The sequence below is a fragment of the Pinus tabuliformis genome, chromosome 3_1, assembly GCF_031772625.1.
Source record: "Pinus tabuliformis cultivar Carrire ecotype Pingquan chromosome 3_1, CPIR1, whole genome shotgun sequence".
NCBI lineage: Eukaryota > Viridiplantae > Streptophyta > Pinopsida > Pinales > Pinaceae > Pinus > Pinus tabuliformis.
Window position 1 is genome coordinate 262,855,668 of NC_142301.1, and position 21,825 is coordinate 262,877,492.

Sequence of the window (21,825 nt, forward strand, 5' to 3'; positions counted from 1 at the left end):
ATTGTAAAAGTGACTTTCACTTATTTATAAAAGTGGGTCACATAAAGTAATCTTTTTTAAAAGTGAGCTAATTAGATTAAGTTTGGAAAGGAGGGGAATTTCTTTTAAATATAACATTATCATCAACTTCCAAACATTCACGTGGTTCGTTGGCATCTTCAACAACTTCTCTTCAAAAATACATAACTTCTTCATTCGGAAGCCGTTTTCAGAGCCGTTTTTTTGAATCAGCCTAATTTTTCGAGATCTTCCCATTTGAACACTTAGTTTCAGCGAATTGTGATCCTGACACCTTTGCAGAAGCTTCAGGGCATCCAGATTGGGACGTAGCTATAAATGAAGAATATCTTTCATTATTGACAAATGATACATGGGACCTTGTTTCTATTCCAAAGGGACGAAAACTTGTTAGATGCAAATGGGTTTACAGAACCAAATTTGGATCAGATGGAAAAGTTGATAAACATAAAGCTCGTCTTGTTGCTAAGGGTTTTTCACAAGTTGAAGGCATTGACTATACTGAAACCTTCTCCCTTGTTGCCAAAATGAACTCTATCCACCTTGTTCTTTCCCTTGTTGCCTCTTTCAAATGGAAAGTCCATCAGATGGATGTTAAATCCACCTTCTTGAATGGGGACTTGCATGAAGAAATCTATATGGAACAACCTCCTGGCTTTATACAAAAAGACTCTAGCCTTGTATGTCGACTTAAGAAATCCCTTTATGGTCTCAAGCAAGCCCCTCGAGCTTGGTATGCCAAAATGGATAGCTTTCTTTTAGATACTGGCTTTTCTAGGTGTCATTCTGACAATATTGTCTACACCAAGAAAGTGGGTAACTCTCTTATCATTCTTGTTCTTTATGTTGATGATCTTATCCTTACTGGTAGTGATCCCAACCTTATAAACCATGTGAAGTCTAGCCTTAAAAAGCAGTTTGAAATGACAGACTTAGGACACTTGCATTATTTTCTTGGTCTTCAAGTCTTGCAATCCAAAGAAGGTATTTCTCTTTCCTAGTCCAAGTATGCCTGTGATCTTCTACACCACTTTCACATGGAAGACTGTAAGCCAGCCCCTTCTCCCTTTCAGTCTGGAGTCAAACTTTCAATCACTTGTACTTCCCCTGAAGTTGATGCTACCTTATACCGTCAGCTTGTTGGAAAATGTTTGTATCTGACCCATACCCGTCTTGACCTTTCCTTTGTTGTTGGCCTTATTGCTCGGTTTATGCAAAAACCACATGAAATTCATTGGAAAGCAGCTAAAAGAATACTTCGTTATGTTCGAGGTACAGTTCAGTTTGGGATTCATTACAGCACAGAAGCATCTCCTCTATTGGTTGGTTTCACTGATTCCGATTGGATTGGTGAACCTGATGATCGGAAGTCTACTACAGGTTATGTCTTCACTCTTGGTTCTAGACCTATTACATGGGCTTGCAAGAAACAAAGAGCCATTTCTCTTTCTTCAGCAGAAGCAGAGTATCGTGGCGTCGTTGAAGCTAGTAAGGAAGCCATGTGGCTTCGTCAGATCTTGTCAGAGTTTGGTTTTCAGCAGCAAAATCCGACTACAATTTGGTGTGATAATCAAAGTGTCATTCAAATATGCAAAGATGCAGTCCAACATCAACGCAGCAAACACATTGAACTATACATGCACTTCATCAGAAAGCTCATTCATGACCATGTTCTTGAAGTGCAATATTGTTCAACCGATGATCAAGTTGCAGACATCTTTACAAAGGCTGTCACAGAGGCAAAGTTTACTAAACTTTGATTTATGGTTGGAGTTCAGGTAGTTGTCACTAAGGGGGGATAGGCTCTAACGCCTCCTTCCTTCTCCTATTGTGTCATCTTTGTACATCTTTCAATCCTATCCCAAGTTGTTCTTAAGGGGGGATAGGCTCTAACGCCTCCTTCCTTCTCCTATTGTGTCATCTTTGTACATCCTTCAATCCTATCCCAAGTTGTTCTTAAGGGGGGATGTTAGGATATTCCGACACATAGGAAATAATTAAGTATAATTTGGTCTAGTGTGTAGTTAGGTAAACTGTGTTTCTTTAGTATGTACTTTTTGTAACTTACAATCCGACAGTCATGATATGTTCTAGACATGAAGTGATCTGACAATTCATTCTCTCCTCAGTATTACTGACACTTGATCCGTGGCTTAACACTCGATTGGTCCATGATTTCTATTTAAAAGAGCATGGAGGGTCATTTGTCTAGTGACCGTTCATGAGAGAAGCTTATGTCAATTTCCTTTCTTTTAAATTAATAAATTGCCTGAAGTGGCTGTGTTGGCTCAGGCCGTGGACTATTTCCCTCTTTAAGGATTTTAACCACGTCAAGAATATCGGTGTACTAACCTGTAATCTGTTTGTGAGAGGTGTCCTTTGGTGTTCTATCTAAGGAACTTACCTTGTAAATTTGTACAGTTTTTTTTTTCAAGAGGAAAAAATGCACCATCTTCTATTAATAAAACAAAATATAGCTACAGATGCATGGATCGTGAGTCCCAAATTTCTAAATACAGCACAAAAAAAGCGAAAGAGCAAAAAGAGCAAATAGATCTATAAGAGATTTTTCATCACTAAAAACCTTAGGCTAAATGTATCCCAGTAGAAGCTAACATAATAGATCTCTTGACAATCTGTTATTGCTAAAAAAAACTGAAACAGATTAACTAATCCTGACAGGAGCTAAAATAGCAAAGCAAAAAAAAGACCAAAGTTGAACCAGCTCCCAAGAGTAGATTGGCAAGAGGTAGGTCCCTGAAGATTTAGGGGAACACCGCTCTAGAGAGGAATCAGAGCAAACAAAACCAGCAGCTGGAAACATCAAACATGACCATCCAGAATGAACAAAGTCTGGACCTTAGGGAGCAGCATATTGACATATGTTGCCCCATCATATCAAAAAATGACCAAATCACAGAAGGCCGGAAACAAAAATCCCGATCGAAAGTAGCCAAATGGAGAAAAGAGAAATGTGTCAGAAGGCAATCTAGCCCAAGCGCAGAAGAAAATCTGAATCAAATTCCTTTAAGTGAATCGATCCCAGGGCGTCAAAGCATTCACACTTAGACTAAACATCAACTTCTCTGCTTTATTCATGAAAAATGTGAGAGAAAGAGATCTGTTGGAAGGACAAAAACAGAGACCTAATTCATTGTTGCCAGTTCAAGAGGGCCAGAGTCTGAAGATTGCTGCAATTATTAACCCAATCAATAATTACCTTAGAGTCCCCAAAGATGACAATATTCAACAATCCAATCCAAGTAGCGCAGAAGAGGTTGCCCCATAATGCCAGAAGCTTAGCCCTGATGTTCAAGTCCTTACCATTATACCAAAAAAATCTGAAAAGATGAACAGGGTCCAAATAGATAACCATTGCATAGCCACATAACCCAAAAGAGTTGGCTCCATCGAAGAAGCCAACGGGGAAAGAAGTCCAAAGATCTATAGAAGAGCAGGAGGAGCAAGGTGAAAAGGAGGGCTCAACAAAGAATTCCTTATAGTACGCCACGATCAAAGAGCTAATCCTGAAAACTGTTGGCTGAATGCAATCAAAGATAAGGGCATTACGGGCACTCCAGATGCCCCACATAAGAAAAAAGGGGAGGATCCTGAGGTTTTTGTGAACAGCGAACCAATGATGGAGGCAATCAAAGATGTGAGACCAGACCAGGACAATGTTGGAATCGAGAAGTCTAAGCACTTCAAGCCAAACCAATCTGGAAAAAGGGCAATGAAGTAAAAGGTGTGAGATCTCCTCACCGTGTTCCATGTAGAGGTAGCAACAACCCAGTCCCAAAAAACCCTACTTGGAAAGGTTATCCCAGGTCAAAATCCGATTATGGGCCACCAACTATAGGAAGTGCTACCGCTCAAACTAGCAGGGGATCCTAAAAGGGCAACTACTAGGTCAAGGGCAACAATGGAGCGATAGCCCACTGTCACCTCATCCAAGGCTCCCTACTCTTTATGGACTTTCACAAATGGGAAGAGACCCGGTATAAAGGGAATCACTAGATGAACGAGTCAATGAAGAGATAAAGAGCGATCCCTAAGGCCTATTCATAGGAGAGATTCAATTACATGGTTTACTTATTTGAGAAGCGAGGTGCAAGGCTTTCCAAGAAGGGCCAAGGGGATTTCAAGCGCTAGGGTTTGCAAATGAGACTTGTAAACGAGGGACCTAGTCCTAGAAACCCTTGTGAAAACTTGGTTTCTAGATGGTCTTTGTGAAAATATCTTCAGTAAGTTGCAAGACCACACAAGACCAACTGGACCCAGAATTAGGTCAAGGGGTGGAGTTGATCAATCAAGGGTGTTCTTGACCTAATTGAGGGGGAGAAGGGGATCAAAAGGGAAATTTTCACTAATTTTGATGCAATGATCCCAATGAGGTCACTAGCCAAGGGAAACCAAGGGCAAGAACCAATCTCGGAGGTAGGGCTTGGAATATCTCAAGATCCCACTGTTGGAATTGCTTCAAATTTGGAGGTCTTCTAGGATACACAACAACGCAGTAGAGGGCAAGAGATTGAATTTTTTGTGTGGGTGAATCGTGAGAAATGTGATGCCCTAGGTCACCTACAAACCAAGGGCAAAAATCGATCTCAGAGCTAGAGCTTGGAATATCTCAAGATCCCACCATTGGAATTGCTTCAAATTTGGAGGGCTTCTAGGAGACACAACAATGCAGTAGAGGGCAAGAGATCGAATTTTTTGAGTGGGTGAATCGTGAGAAATTTGATGCCCTAGGTCACCTATTGGGGCTAGGCCTAGAAAGAAAGGGAGAAGGTGAGAAAGATATGCTTTTAGGTGATCACCTATGGAGGATCAGTGCCTAATCCTTTGGGAGAAATGGAGTCAAGGATATTTCAATGCTTGGAATGAATTCACTTAGTCAAGGAGGCCTCTAGAACAATTTTGCATGGCAATTAGGGCATGGGACAATTGCTTCAAGGTCTTTACACTTTGATATGCAATATATGATGACTTATCAAGATAAAATTTCGACAAAATATCTCTAGGAACATTCACTCATTCATACATGGCCCATGACATGATGCAACGCTATAAAAAGACAAATTTCCACAATTTCGCATAAGAAAAGCAGTAAATTCAGCCTAGTATAGCGAAAATCCCCAGCAACATGCATGTGACATAAGAAAGTAACAAAATAACATTAAAAGAGTACTTACATGTAAGAAAGAGTATATCCAATCATCATTATATGCCAATAGTGAAGCTCCAAGACAAAAATGAAGAGATCCAAACATCAAAATTCATCCATTCATCCAATTTCGTCCTCCAAAAAGAATAGCGAAAATCTCACAAGAGAGAATGATCCAATCCAAGTGATGATGATCAAAATGATTCATCACACTTGTATTTATACACTTCCTAATGAATTCGATTTAGCTAATTTGGCCTAATTTAGCCCCTAAAATAAAATAATGTACATAATAACAAAAATTTTGGTGACAAGCCCACCAAATAGCTCAATAATGTAAAGATAAGCCTCTCAAGAGGGTCGAACGATCAACAAAGTGAGTCGTTGGGCCTTTGAGGAGGCCTAATGAAGTCTAGGAGGTGTCATGATGTAAAAATGGAATCCAAACATAGTGGACAAGGGGTTGGCCCCTTGTTTGCCAATCAAGAATTTGTGGTGCTCCCAAGTGGATGTGGGGGCACAAGGACATCCTCATGGGTCTCCAAATGGATCAAATATGCATGTAGACCATTTGTAAGGGCTGGAGTAATGACATAAGCCCTCCCTCTGCAGCGAGAGGCATCCTGGAACATCTACCAAGTGTATGGTGCAACTGTGGAGTCGGCTGGGCATGGTGGACCAGGTGCATCATCCTCACCCAAAAGGTGGAACTCGAGCAATCAATGAACGTTGTTGGGGATCCATGAAGTAATATCTGTTATGGTAGAGGTCCACGGCTCTCAACGCTAACCCTAAAAATTCCAATGTGGCCCTCTGGAAGGCTAGGCCCCCGTATAGGGAGAATCGACTAAGCCCCAAATGAAGACCCACCTGCAATCCTGCATAAGATCCAATGTGTCCCCTTACCCTCCAATACAACAAGTCATTAGAATATTCAAGTAATAGAGCTTACAAGTCATGGGATCAATGGGGTACTTCATGGTGACATGCCCTTCCATAGTGGTCTTTGGCATGTAAAAGTGTCTCCAAGCTCAATAGGGAGTTAACCAAGGACCCTATTAGGTGGTTTCAACCTCTAAAGGGGTGACATGTCCATAGCACATCCTTTAAGTGGTAGGTGGCAAATGATATAATAATGGAATGGAGTGGGGATCAGGGGAATCATCCGGACCATATGTCAAGGTTCATGGGTAGCTATAATGAGAGAAGCCCACACCTAGGTATGTGAATGTAGGAGGGAGAAAATCATGGTACATGAGTTACCCCGACCTTTGTTTTTTCACCCTTCTTCATATGCTTTTTGCCTTTTATTGATTTTTCTTCATAACTACTCGAGGCTCCAGGGGATGAGAGCATGATGTGTAATATGTAGCAGTGGATACCCCCTTAAGGTGGGGCGGTTCATCGCCCACCAAGGGTTGGGACAATCATGGGTTCCTTAATGATAGAGGGGACTCATCTAGGGCCCATAGGAACCAGGGTGATGGCCATGGATAAGGGGTAGTGCTCATGTTTGGTTGTTGCCCACATGCTAAATTTGTATGTCTCGACCATCTTTTGCATTTTGTGGTACATTTCCTATTGGCAGTGGCCAAATTATGCTTTTTCTTTTATTTTTAACTGCATCAACCTCTGGACATCGTTCTAGGCCCGACCCAAGGTGTGGACAAGGGGAGGGGGAGGCTAACCCTATGTGGGCCCAGTGGACACATGTGGACTCAGACTGGAAAATAAATGAATGGGGCCAAAATGAGTGGAACAGGAGCAATGTACGTGGTGTTGGGAGGCGGGACCATGCAACCAAAATCGAGATTTTCCATGTAGTGCCAACCCAAAAACCAAATGGTTAGTAAAGGAGATCCAACGAGACTAGGATACAAGGGGAACCATGAAATCGGGCAGTGGAGACAAGAATACAAACCTAACCCACTCTTTCCACCGAATTCCCCCACCAATTCATGCCCAAAAGTGCCCATGTGAAGTAAGGAAAATTACTCAAGTATACCAATGAAAATTCATACCTTTGGGGTCGGGAGGCCCACCTTCAAACATGCATTCATAACAAATGGGCAAGGGACCACATGGCTAGCTCAGATGGCAGAGAAAATGGCACATCGAGCTATCTGGTGGCTACAAGGGGCTGCTCGTTGTCAGCTAAGGACCATCTAGGAGAAAAAAATTCTCCTATATACATTACCCACGGGTGTTGGGTAATAGGAAGCATTTGAGCTTCAAGGGCACCTGCTAGTGCCACGACCTGGGCAGCCATGAAAGGGACAGGGCCAACTCCGATTGTTGGTCAATGATGTTCTAGGTTTCTTTAACAATGATTTGACCTTTGTGGAAGCTTCCCTTCCAATTTAATTTGTCCACCGAAAGAGAGAGAGAGATCCCAACTAATTACAGCTTATAGATATACTCTTTCCATTCTAGAGAAAGATGTGTCGAAATGTTCAACATTTGGGCATCCAACCAATGCGTTGTAGAGACACTTACTTCAGGAAAGGCTACTAGAGGGCAAGAAAGGGAGTGAGAACCTTCCATACCTGTAAAGATATCAAGACCAATTTCCGCAAATGATCCATTGCCAATGTTCCAAGAAAAATTAGCCAGGAACCAATGTTTGGTTAGGAGGAGACTTCTCTAGGATTGGGAAATCCTTGCTGACACTGGAGCACCAACTCAAATCCACCCCTCAAGGTCCTTGTTTTTTAGGTATTTTGCTTTAATGATCCTGCCCCAAAGTCCTTCTCCACTGACAGCCTTTCATAGATTTTTTTAGAGAAGTGTCAGATGTTGATTTATGGTAGCATCAGATGTTCTCTAAGCCTCAAATTTTGCAGGGAGGCTAGGACACATGTATTCCAGAATACCTAGAAATCGTTTTGGGAAATTCCAACCAGAGACAATTTTATTAAAATAATTAATTATTTTTAATGGATGCCTAAGTATAAACTTAGGAAATTAAAACAATTAAAGGGTATTAATCAAACTGAGGGTGAAACTTCTAGAAGAAGATAGAGATCGAGTCCAAATGATCTAAGTCATTGATTAGAATCTAATCTGGGTCGTTGATTACTCAACTGGAGGATTATAAGGAGGACTTCGATGGGCATTTGGAAAAAAGATCGGAGAGAGATCAAGAGATCGAATTTCTTAGAGAGGGCAGCACAACAGTTGTTAGAGAGAAGATTGAAGTGATTTCTTGCAGTGAGGGGCAGGGATAGTAGACTGGAGGAAGATTTCCAAATCCGAGGAGTACAAGGCAGAGAAAGCAGAGAGCAGTTCAGTGAGGCAACGTAATGCCACGCAGAGGCAATGCAAAGCTTCAAAGGGAGTTCGAATTCCAGCTGGGGGAGACGAGATTTAGTGCAAGAAGTCGGGGTGTGAGACCAGAAGGCTTGGAGATTGAATTTTTAGTCAGCAGAGGGATTGACGCAGAACCTAGCTAGAGTGACGCAGTTTTGCGTAGGGTTGACGCAGAAGCTACGCAGAGGCAGTGTGGGGCCAATCAACAAGCCCCTGATCAAAATCAAATCTCCTAGAACAGTGTGAGATTTCTCTCACTAAAAATTTTGCCAATTTCTCTCTGTATCGAATAGCCAGTTGGCCATCCAAAGAATTGTATTCAGAAAACTACAGCTTAATAATACAAACCCTCAACTGTTGCACTAGTTTTCCCACATTTGGTTTTTTCGGGGACATTTTTCCAAAAACAACGGTGTCATTTGTGTGTGTTATTTCTTTCTTACTCCATTCTTGTTTCCGCATATAATTTAATTGGTGAAGGCTGCAATGTATTGGTTTCGATATTTACTGTAGAACACAGTAAATAATTTGTTCAGTTATTTAACAAATAGAAGAAACTTAATCAGTTGTTGCAGTAGAAATTTGGGTCTTCCAAATTTTCACATGGTATCAGAGTGCAAGTGAAGTAAGAGAGCAGAGCCGGAAGAGCCTAGCGCTAAAGAGAAGGAGGAAAGTCGAAGTGTTGCGTAGGCAGCAAATCGAATCCCCAGAGGGATTGTGCAGTCCAGGCTAGGAGGGAAAAAAATTTGTGGAAAAATCTCTCTCTGAGTGAGTCGACAAAGAGAAAGATTTCCAGATCGAAGTTTGCTAGTGTCAAAGGGAGCAGCGCAGAGCAGTTTTCTGGTGAGACGCAATTTTCTGCAGCAGTTGCTGGGGCAGAAAAGCGTCAGAAGGAAGAAGGAGACACTGTTGAGGGAATTTCTTCCTCGGAGAATTCCTAGCCAGGGAATTCAATTTCTCTATTGTTGAGCAGCAGTAGAGAGGATCAAGTCTACTAACTCCAGCAGGGAGTGAGTAGGCTAGCCTAGTGTTGCATAAAGGAGAGAGGAGGCAGTTCGACATTTCGTTGGCAAAGATGGCAGCTAATGGGTTGCGAGATCAGGATCAGTTGGATGGTGCATCCAACTATGTGATCTGGAAGGCAAGGATTTCATGTCTTATGGATGAGCACAATCTCAAAACCTATGTCGACAGTGTGGTAGTTGTACCCGCGGATCCAGATCCGCTCAAGAAGTACAAGGGTGAGATGGCAAAGGCCAAGCAATTGATCCTCGATGGAGTGAGATATCACGTAGTGTGTCACATTGTTGGCAAGGATACTGCCCGGCAGATGTGAGAAGCATTGGCTATGCTATACGAAGGATCTTCCGAGTAGCAAAAGATGAGATCCACACAAATGCAGAAGGAGGAACGCATTGATCCGAACCTAAAGAAGCTTCAGGATATCTGAGACTCGTTGGCAGCTGTGGGGTCAACACTTTAGGCTATCGAGATGGTTAGGCTGGCCCTGAATTCAGTGTCAGAAGAATGGCAAGTGTTTGTCCAGTGTATCCTGGGCAGAGAGAGATTGTCACATTGGGAAGGGATGTGGGTCACTCTTCAACAAGAAGAGATGAGGAGAGACTTAGTTAAGTGCAAACTTGATAGCAGCAGCAGCAGTGGGACGAAGCCCAAGGAGGAGGAAGAGAATGCAGCCCTTGCATCCAAGGGGCAACAGGAGCAGCAAAGGCAGAAGAAAGATGTCTCGAAGATCAAGTGCTTCCAGTGTGGTGAATTTGGTCACTAGGCTACACAGTGTCTTCTCAAGAAGAAGGACAAAGACGAGAAGCATGATCCCAAGGCTGCATCCACAAAGATTGAGGAGGGGGAGTTTGCCATGATTGCCCAGATACCTCCAGGGGAGAGGTGGGGTGATCTAGAACTGTAAGTTCGAAAGAACTACAGATGGGCAGGATCCTTGAGGAGTCCACCTCTTGGATCAAAACCTTGCTACAGGAGCCCAGATTAGAAGTAGCAGGATGGACCAGTGTCAGTTGGTGCAAAGGAGTGCCGGAGTGACAGTTGCAGTGGCTAGGAGCGCCAGAGACTGAGCAGCGTAGAGCAGAATTGGCAACAGTGCAATTGGCACAGTGCAGAGTCAGCAGCAGCGCAGAGGCTTCAGAGGGTCAGCGCAGAGACTAGCAGCAGTCAGAACTCCAGCAACAGATGCATCATGTTGAAAGCCTGTTCAATAATTTTGGATGCTTTTCCGTTCATGATCCAGTAGCAGCAGCAATTGGAGAAGGTTGCAGTGCAGATGCAATGTTGGCAATGGCATCCAATAGATTGGTGTGCTCTGCAAAACTAATTTAATGATGATGAGCCTTCCACCTAAGGAAAGCCATTTATGGGACCATGAGGAGAGTCGCTTCTCTAGTTTGTCAATTAGCCAAAACCAGTCGTCATTCCCATATCCCATCGGCTTCAAAGCGAACCCTTGATAATTAAAACCCCACTTCAAAGAGATGGATTGAACTCCAAACATAGCAGCAATTTCTTGCATTCTTTCCCCTTCAGGATCTAGTGATATCAAAATTGATTCATCTTTATTCATGAGCAGCCCAGTTACTTGTCCAAAGTCTAGGAGAATCTCATGAAACACCATCCACTCTCTGATATCTGACTTCCTGATGGCCAGGAAGTCATTAGCGAACATTAGGCAGAGACTAGTTATAATGCCAAATTATTGAGTAGAGAGAGTTTAGTTCGAACTCAGTTAGCAATCACAACTGTTGTTCTAAATTTGCACTTGCCAAATATAGCATGGTTGAATTACTTAAAAGGAGGATAAGGGGAGAGCTTGTATCATTTTTGTATGCACAAGTTTGTGTGTGTGAGAGCATCTTGTTGAGAGAGAGCGTATCAAGGAGGAGCCTATATGCGGAATTGAGAGGGAGACTTCCTTGCAGACCAGCGCTAGGATTTAGGAGGAATTCCTAAATAATAGGAGCCACTATTGCGCTAGGAAATAGGGGTTAAATTGCACAAGGAAGTAGGAGTTAGATTGACAGGATTGCAAGGAGTTTCAATCTTAGTCCATGTTATCGTTCTGTATTTTTGAGGTTGTGGGAGTAAATACATTGGACAACATCAAACCACTTTTAATGCTGGGATCTAGCCCCGCCAGCTTCAGAGAGGGCTCTCTCTTTATGATTTAACTTGGTTTTTAGGTTAATTTTAGGCTAATTATGATTATGCTTGGTTGTTTGTTTGGATGAGGCATTAGGCATGTGCTACCTGAAAAAGCTAAACCGTTAGCCAATACATTTTGATTCCTTGGAATGATAGAAAGATCATATTCTTCAAAAGTTCTTAAAAAGTCAAGGATAGCATTCCTGTAGTTTCTCAACCTAGGATGTTTTGCAACATATTCTCCCTTGATCTGTTTAATAATTAATTCGGAATCTCCCTGAACAACAATTCTTTTAGCACCTAATTTCTTCAATAGTTGCAATCCTAAGAGAAGTGCCTCATATTCTGCTATATTATTGGTGCAATGAAAATTGAGTTTATAGGAATGACCTTCTACATGATTGTCCCCTGAATTGGACACCCAAACACCTGCCCCTGAACCTGCTTTTCCACAAGAGCCATCAAAGCTCATGTTCCAAAAAGGTTCAGTTTCAGTGTTTTGCTACACAATTAGAGTTTGATTTTCATGTTTTTCATCAATATCATTTTCTGCTTGAGTAACCTGTGCATCAATGCCTTCATCATTGTAAAGAATGAAAGAGTCTAGGTTGGAATGAACAGAGTAGAGAGGGTAGTTATGTGGTTTATCTTGACTGAAGTTTCCCTTTACAGTATTCTCTGTTGACCAAACACTGGTATAGTGGCATAAGTCATGTCCATTTGCAGGGTTCCTTGTAATTTTGCTCCCCATGAGCGTGACAACAACATGCCATACTTTGGGGGAATGTCTGCAACCACTATATCCATCACTAGACTTTTAGCAGGGATTTGGGCTAAAGTAACACATAGGTCTTTGATAAGACCTAGGCATCTGACTTTGCTCGAATCAAAGGAATACAAATCTTTGTATTGTCTAGTAATGTCTAGTCCTAGTTTCTCCATGACTGCTTTGGGCATTAAATTATGGGATGCACCTGAATCTAGCATAGCATTGTGAAGGATTTTATCATGAATATTCAAACTGACATAAAATGGAGGGACTCCTCCTTCTTGTGGTTTGCCTTCTACTTCTGGCCCAAATAGGAGCTCAGGTTGATCATCACTCAAATTTACATCATCAGTTTTCTCCCCAATGTTTAATGCCTTCAGGACCTAAGTCCTATATACATTCTTGTTGACTAATTCAGTTAAGGGGATAGAAATCTTCAACTTTGCAAGTTCATTTTCTATACTAAACAGTGTTTGATTTTTAAGCAGATTTGAAAAATCAGACTTATCAGCAATTAGTTTTGTGGCCAGTTCAGTTTGTTGGCTGGTAGAAGGTAGATCAATTTGAGTATTTCTAGAAGTGGTATCAATGGTCCTTTTTATAACAGGTTCTACAGGCTTCTTTCCAAGATTATCTGTGGATTTCTTAGGGGGATTTTTTTGCTGTTTTCTTGGGATCAGAATCAGAGACCTTTTTGACAGGATTTTCAGCATTCTTTTTATTAGCAGTATCTTGATTTTTCTTACTTCTAAGATTGTACTGCCTATGTACTTCCATTATAGCATTTTCAAATCCTTGTTTGTATTCTTCTGACTCTTCAAAATCCATTTCAGTCTGGGCTATAAGAAAAAGTTCTTGTTCCTCCTGAGTGAGGAAAACTGCTTCATCATCACTTATCCCTAACAAATTAATTTGGTTATCATCCAAATCTTCCACAATATTCCCCTCATCATCTGTGTAATTTTCCTGAAAAGGAGGCTGAATCTGCTGATCTGGTCCCTTTTGCTCTCTTTGTTTAATTTGGGGAGTATTTCTTCTAAAATTTTGGTTTCTGGTTTGTTGAACATTTTGGTTTTGACTTGTTTGATTTTGTTCATTAAGGTTCACTCTTTGCATCATTTGATTCACTACTCTGACTAGGTTATCAATCTTATGGTCAACAGCAGAAGTAGAAGGTTCTTCTTTTATGGTTACTCTGCGTTCAGACTTCAATTTGGCTTTTTTGGCCAGGATGTTGGCTTCAACTTTAATTGCATTTGCTTGCATTTCTTCCAAAGTTGTCGGGTCTCTTTCCCTAAGTTGATACTCCATATCTACATCGAAACCATTTGGAAAATCAATCAAGGCTAGACCAGGGGAGGGCTTGATGTCTTATGGGATGGCATTGTAAACAATATTGAATCTTTCACAATACTCTTCCATAGTTTCATTGGGTTTTCTTTTTAACCTTTTGTATTCGTTTAGGAGTTGAAGTGGGTTCTTCTTGATCTCCCATCTAGCTAAAAAATCTTGATGGAAAGCAGCAAGGTTGGCTATACTTCCTGCAGGTAAACCCCTAAACCACTTCTTCACATCACCTCCTAAGCTCTGGGCAAACAATCTCATTTTAACATCTGCTTCATCCACTTCTTGGAGATCAAACACATCATTCATCCTATCTACGTGTTGTTGGGCAGTGTAAGCACCAATATTATCAAAGGTCACGATTTTGGATGGATAATCTGCAGGCATAGCATTTAGCTGGCCTGGTAACACCAAGGGTGCATACCTTCCTGCCATAACTGTCCTGGTAGATTGAGTTGAGGATGGACCTAGTGGAGGTGTAGTCTGGATAACTACAGGGATAGTAGGTATAGTAGTTTGAGAAACCAGAGGTAGGGAAGTTGAAACTACAGAATGAGTAGGACTGGGAGGCTATAAATGTACAAACTGAGATGACTGACTAGACAAAGAGGCTGCTGCAACAGTTAAAGCAGAGAATTCAACAAACTATTGAATAAAAGCTTCTTCTATAGCTTGGTCCAATACTGAAACCAGACCTTGTAGTTTGTCAAACTGTTGTAAAGATTCAAGATCAGGATCTGTTTCAAGGTGTTGGGTTTGGGAAACATATGGTTGCAGTATGGCTTTGTCTATGACAGTTTGATCTATAAAAGCCTCACACTTAGATCTAAACAAACTTTGTTGAAAAGGCAAATCAAATTCTATATCTTGTAAAGTTTCAAACTTCTCTGGAAGAGAATTAGATCTTGACAAAGGAGTATTTTCCAGAGGAGAATTGAATCTAGACAGGGGGCTATTACTACCTTGACTCTCGGTAAAGCTTATTTTTCTCACCAGTTTCTCAGGGTCATCTACAATTTTAGAAGGGTTGGGATCAAGATGAGATCTGGTATAAATTCTTCTAGGAGTCGGGGTTATGAAAAATCATCACACAAAAATCAAAATCAAAATCAGAGATACAATAGATATTTACAAAAAACAACCTCAGATTATGTATTTCATATGGATACAGCAATTGCTTACTAAAATATTGATTTTAAACCATGGAATAATAATGTTTTGGATTAAAATGTATTCTTCCCCAGTATGGTCGCCACTATGTTATCGTTCTGTATTTTTGAGGTTGTGGGAGTAAATACATTGGACAACATCAAACCACTTTTGAATGCTGGGATCTAGCCCTGCCAGCTTCAGAGAGGGCTCTCTCTTTATGATTTAACTTGGTTTTTAGGTTGATTTTAGGCTAGTTATGATTATGCTTGGTTGTTTGTTTGAATTTGGTTGATTGGTTGGTTGATCTGATCAAATCACTTTCTTTCCATTGGGCTATGGAGTCAAATAAAACTGGATGTTGCACCAAAAGTTCAAAGGAGTAATCACAGGGCAAGCTAGCTAGATTTACTGGATCTTTTAAATTAAATTATGGAATGGAGAAAAGGTGTGCTTCAACATGGATTGAAAAGCATTTAAGAATTTCTCAATCAGACTTCAGAAGAAAACATACAGATTGTAAACACAGTCCAAATAAGGTGTTCAAAAACATATCTTATTTTTCACATCTCTTGTTTTACAATAAGATTTCAAATGCATAACATAAAGAGAATAACAATGAAAACACAATTACAGTAGGAAAAACATCACTAGTATTTCGTAACACAAGTATCCTGTGAAGAGTCTTTTTATTAATGGTGCTCCAGCAATGCGGAAAGAGTACAATGCTTGATAGAAAGAGTTACAATGTTTAGGAACCAACCCTCAATACTTCAACTGAATGAAGTATTTAAACAAAATTTGCAAAAAAGTGCCTCAGTGATATGGCATTCTATTATTAACTTCAAACTAACAGAAATGAAATAATGCAATCAAAAGAGATGAATCTGGTGAAGTGATCTGGACATCTGGCACTGCTTTGGTGGAGAACAGTTGCTGAGTGGCCACTATTCGGGTGTTGTGCTGGTGAAGCTGACCTGTTCTTTTAATCCTGGAATTCACATAACTTATCCCACCGCTCCTCATCTGGAATGGCAATTTTTGTTACCTTGTGGTAGATCTCATCTACCTCAGTATACCGAGCGAAAGTGGGTTTCACTACAAAAATGTGTTTTATCTCATGTTGGATGAAACTCATGTTGCTGATAGCTTCATAAAAAGCTCTCCCTGTCATAGCACCTTTGATGTGGGAAGACTTGGTTGTATCCTTTGCAATGTCTTGAAGCTTCTTCTTGTAATCTTCCCTGGTCATCAATTTGTCATTGATCACAAATAAAGAAGGCAGACCTTTCTTGTTTAATGCTTCTATTCTAGTGAAAAACCTATTAACTGCTACCTCCAAAGTGTGACATTTCTCTGTCAGCTGCACAACCAAGTTCTTCTTTGTTAGAACTTTCTTTACTTCTAGGATCGTTTATGTTCTGTCATCTACTCCTAAATCATCTAGCTCATATCTGCTTTTGGAATTGAAAAACTTTATGATGTTGTTGGCTATGGCAGGCATTTCTCCCAATTCAGCATTGATAGTGGAAATGGTTTGCTTGGCTTTCTCCATCAACTCTTTCTGTTCAAATATAATCTGGATACATGGCCAGATTTCATCTATTTCTTCAATGATGTTGTTCCATATAATTTCTTTGACTTGGGCCAATGTGTGGCCAACAGAGGACTCAGTTGTTGATTTCCTCCATATTTCTACCTGGTTTTGAGCTCTTTGTAGCTCTGCTGCATGGAAAGTCTCAGTCTTTGTCTTCTGATCTTGTAGAAGATTGACTTGAGCCTACAATCTTTTGATTTCTTCAATCTAGAGAGACATGTTCTGCACTGCATTTGCCAACTGATCTGCAGCAACCCCTGTGCTTGTTGTAGAAGATGTAGTTGTAGGAATTGTTGTGATAGGGAGTGCTTCCAAAGGGACAACAGCCATTTTGGCAGCTTGCTCCTTTTCTTTGATCATCTTTTCCATCTCTGTCTCCATTTGCTTCAACTGTGCACTCTGCTCCATGATGAGCTTCATCATATCTGCCTTTTGTGTCTCTGTTTCTTCAATGTCCTTGGCCAGAGGATCTTTTGTGGCTGGTAACTTCAACTGCTTCCTTAATGCTGCTATGTCTATATTCTTTTTCCTCACGAGCTCTTCTGCAGCATTGATATTGGCAGGATCATAACCTACTTTGATCACCAAGTCCTCCAAAGCTTTGATCCTTGTGTCTTTGGCAAGTGCAGAGACCTTCTCCATCTTCAATTGTGATTGAACATTGGCCAATGTAACTTGCAATTTAGACAAACTCATAGCAGTGTTAGTGAGAGTAGATGAAATCATCTGCCCAGTCTACTTGTGCATCTCCATTTGGTCAATGGGATGTATGTCTTTCACATCAAATTCAAATGATGTCTTCTTGTAGTCTGATGCTACCTTGGGCTAGGGAATCTGTGCTTGGAGGAATGCCATTTGCATTTTACCTTTCTCTGAATCAAAGGCTGACAACAGCCTGCTTTGAGAACTAGAAGTTTGCTTCCAGAACTGAGCGTATGTGTTGATCTTCAAGGCCTCATTCCTCACTTTAATTTCCTTGAAAATGTCAAATATACTCTTTTCTGTCTCCCCTGTGGTAGATGTGTTGGTCTGCATAACCTGCTGCTGATCTTGTGAAGTTGTGGAGGTAGTGGGAGAAAGTGTAGTCTGATCACCCACTAATGAGGAAACAAGTGGCTCTTTAGTGGTGATAATATTCTCCTGCTCTGAATCCTTGCTGAGGCTTAGTTTGGAACTGAGCTTGGCCTTCTTCCTATACATGATTTTGAAGCCTTCACTGAAAATCTCAGTCCCTGAAGGTGACTCTTCTTCTCTGCTTCTCTTTGCTGATTTCTCCTTTGTGATAGGAGTCTGCACTGTTGAAGTGGACACTAGCTACTCCTCGGCCTCTTGTAGGGTGTTCTCAGTCCATTCTAGTTGGTTTTTATATCTTTCAATCTCTGGTCTGGCTGTGTGAAAATAAGCAGTAGACTTGTTTTCTACTCTTAACTTAGAAATGACCCCTAATGGATCATATGACCAGGTGAAACTAAGGCTGAACTGCATCTCTTTCAGTAGCTTATCTGCTTCTTCCCCTGCTGCCCTACTGTTGCAAATGAAAGGCCCTATTTGTGTTTTGATTTTGAATTGGGACTTCTTCTTGGCAGCTACAAAGTGGATCTCATCCATATTAAGCATTTGCCTGATGTATTCTAGAGCAAAAATCCTCATTGGGAGGAATTTTGGCAACTTGTAAGGGGCAAGCTCACACCCAAATATCCTTAGTTCTGTATAATTTTGATAGAGGTACCAATCCCCTGTCTGGACTTGGTCTGATAGCTGCAAAACTTTCTTAATTTCTTCACTGATCCTTGGCTCTGACCTGTTGCTTAGGAGACTGAGTGTTGGATGTACAAACATCTCTATGAATTGTTTGTATGAGTATTCCTTTTGTTCCTTCATTACTAGCGTAGTCCAAAAGATGACTGACTGCTGATTTTGTCTCCCTGAATATATAAAAACATATATACCAACACAGAAGTATATTTAAATACTTCCTCAGTCTGGAATTTGACAAACTGCTCATGGATAGAATCTGCAAGAAATTGGCTAAAGTTGAATAAGATTGAAGGCTTGGAATCAGCAGAGAAAATCAAAAGAAATCCTATAATTGCCTCATCTACCCACTGATCTGAGTAATAGCCAAGGAGGTAGGAGATGACTGTGATAATTTGCTTGGCTCTATCAGGGAAAATAGAGGATGGATAGGGAGAATTTTTCTTTGGTAATGGGGCATCTTTTGTCAAAAAAAGCTCAAGGGTTTTGGCTCTCTTAACAAAGTCCAGCTTCTGATACAATTCGACAAGTGCTTCATGGGAAAAAGGAGTGGCATTCTCTACTGTAGGTGGCATTCTCTACTGTAGGGGCTTGCATCATTTGGTCTATGGCATGGGAGTGATAGTGAATAGAATTTCTCCAATGGGGGCAATGATAGCTCTTTGGCTAGGCAGATAGCAAGCATGACACTTCCTAACAAATTCTGGGGTGTTGTGGGTACAGGGAAAAATATAGTGGAGCAAATTAGATTCCCACAATTGAATATCATCAGACTTATCTATATATTTGTCCTCGAGCCAGCAATACATCTCAAAAAGCTCAAATTCACAGAGAGTTTCATGGATCTTATAGTCTCTGTCTGCCAAAGGGATGTGGTGAAAATCAATGGGAGGGTGGATCAGAGGACTCACAGGTTCTTCTGGTTCCTTGTCTTTTGGAGGCATGATTGGATAAAACTATGGACAGTGGTGAAATTTGGATTACAGGTTTACAGTATGTGGAGAGGACTTGCACACCTGTACAGAAAAATGGAAATGGCAGCAAAACAATGGGAATGGCAGTGTACAGACTCAGTAACCAGTTAATGAGCAAAGGGAGGGATTTTATAATGTTTTGGGCTTTCCCGTTGATGGTGGCGCAGGTCCATTGGATTAACGATTAAACCATTTAATTGTTTAACGGCTTAATTTTGGAGGGAGCGAAGGTGATTGGTGGAATCAACAGGCAGATGACATGGTGGAGGGTGAGTGTGGAGGGTGAGTGGCGGGATCGCAACAGATAGAGGAGTGGTATCGGGAGGCGGAGAAACTGCTTTTCAGAGGGGGGGGAGACAATTAATGGTTTCGCCTGAGGGGGGTGTGAAATGATATGGGGCTGACACGTAGCAACGGGCACAGTTTCGAATACCACCCATTTCGGACCCGCCGCCCCTCCCCCCCGATGGTAAAGTTCGAATGGTGAGGGGGGTTTGGAACACACTGTGGGCCGTCGGATGTTGAGATGTGGGCGTGGATGAGGGGAGAAGCAGTGAGATGTTAAGGTGATGTGACGAGGCGTTCGGTGGGGTCGAGAGAAATGATTTTAATGCAGAGCGGGGAAAAGACTTAAGTGTATGGTGGGGTAGGGGGTGAATGAAAATGTGAGCGGAGGGGTGACTTTGGGGTATTAAAACTTAGGAATAGGAGATTAATATACCAAATATTAATTGATATAATAAACTTTAGAGTAAAACTTTAATCCTTCGCCTTTTTCTTCTGCACATGAAAATAATATTTAACATCTGACTTTGGGATAAAATCTTCATGTTTTTCCTCTAACCACCATAGTGCTTCTACCTACCCTTTTGCATTTCAATTCTTTTTCTAAGCTAACATTTTCTCTTCTTTCTTTGCAGGGTGCACTTAAACTAGCAGACCCAAATCATTTTTCTTTTATGAAAATCTACCTTATCCTATCACTTATTTCGCCATTAATTCAGATTAAACAGTTGAGTCAATTTTATTTCTACCTAGCTACTAATTTACCAAGATTAAACTGTTTGGTAAATCTTTATTCACTAACCTATTTAACAGAAATTTAAATGTGTTCAGTCATGATTAAACTGTATGACCTGAACAGAATTTCAGTCATTGTGGCATTCAAAAACAATTTGCACACAACCTTATTTGAAAATACAGTAAAGAACTAACTTATCAGTAGTGGCACTTGGACTTGCAGCACTTTCAGTGTTATTTTCTATTTTTTCTTTTGTGGGGTTCTTATTTATTTTTTAACATACCCTCTTTTCATTTTATTTTTTCATATTTTTGGAAATCATTTGAATATTGAAATTATGTACAATATGAAATCACAAATACAAAATACTCAATCACCTTGAGATCCTATAATTTATAGGACCCTAACAGTCCAAGCAGTGAGAACAAGTGTGTTCTTGTGTGAAACAGTATTGCATTGTAAGAGATTCATATGCTCAAACTCTTTCAAAAAAACTCTACAGCAAGAAGAGGGTTTTCCCAGTTGGGTTCCCTAGAAAAATTATTCTCTTGTGTGATTGTGTTCTTTATCTCCGTGTTTAATTCCGCTGCTTTTAGTGTTGAGAAATTTCATGTCTTGGTGAAAAAGGAATTAGTTTTCAGAATGTTCATCATAGCAGTTGCAGAATTTCAAGGAAATTCAACAAGGAACCATTTCTTGGAGTCTTGTTGCTTATGACTGAAGTTAGACTACTATAGCCAAGTATCTCTTAAATAAGAAATGTTTGAGCTCGTTTCTTTTTCTTGTCCAAAGTTCAAACCTTCATCATGTCTTTAAAATATGTGTACAAAATTACACCCCACTTGTTTTTTGGGGTGGTCTCTACATTTTTTCAATCCTATGTATTAAATGCCTTCCTATAGCAGTGATAACCGCAAATTCATCTCTAACATCTTTCAATCTTTACTCCAATAAAAGAAGCTATGCTACTAGATTGCAGCAATCCACACGAAAATAAAAGCCATAGAAAACCCAGATCCTTTATTAGCAAACACGACATGCCAACCATTAAGTTAAAACCCATTTGCCAGAAACCAACGATTAGCCTAAATACATTCTGCAGATCAAATAGAAGATAGACTACTTCAACGACAAGTTCTAGAAAGAAGAATGTTTGCTAATATGTGCAGATGGCTCCCGGAATAAAAAACAAGAAAAATACGGTCTTCATTTCAAATTATCTACCTCTTCTGTTCTCCACTTCCATTTGCTTTATTTCCGAGTATATAGTAAAATCGAAAAGGAAGAAAACGTCTTACCAAGCATCCTCAAGGTGTTGTAAACCAGGTGGGAGCTCAGGAGAGTGGCAATAGCAAACACCTTGGCATCATACAAGCGAGAGGCTCCCTCCCCAAAGAATCCTTCGGTGTCCAATAGAATTACCTGTTTGGTGAGTATGGAGAACATTTTGTCAAGGAGAAGCTTTCCCCCATAAAAAGAACTAATCTCACAGTTCAATAGGAAAGAAGTTCATGGGTTTCTATTGTGGAATTCAATATGCACATCAATCTA

The 21,825-nt window shown here is 40.6% G+C and overlaps 1 protein-coding gene across 1 annotated transcript in view; it reads right to left on the reverse strand.

The window, feature by feature from the left end:
- The window catches only part of LOC149186801 (uncharacterized), a 281,601-nt gene that overhangs the window by 257,896 nt on the left and 1,880 nt on the right, over window positions 1–21,825 (reverse strand). Inside the window, exon 3 of the mRNA XM_089411139.1 lies at window positions 21,573–21,696. Coding sequence (XP_089267265.1) covers window positions 21,573–21,696 — 124 coding nt within the window. The remainder of the gene's footprint in view (window positions 1–21,572; window positions 21,697–21,825) is intronic.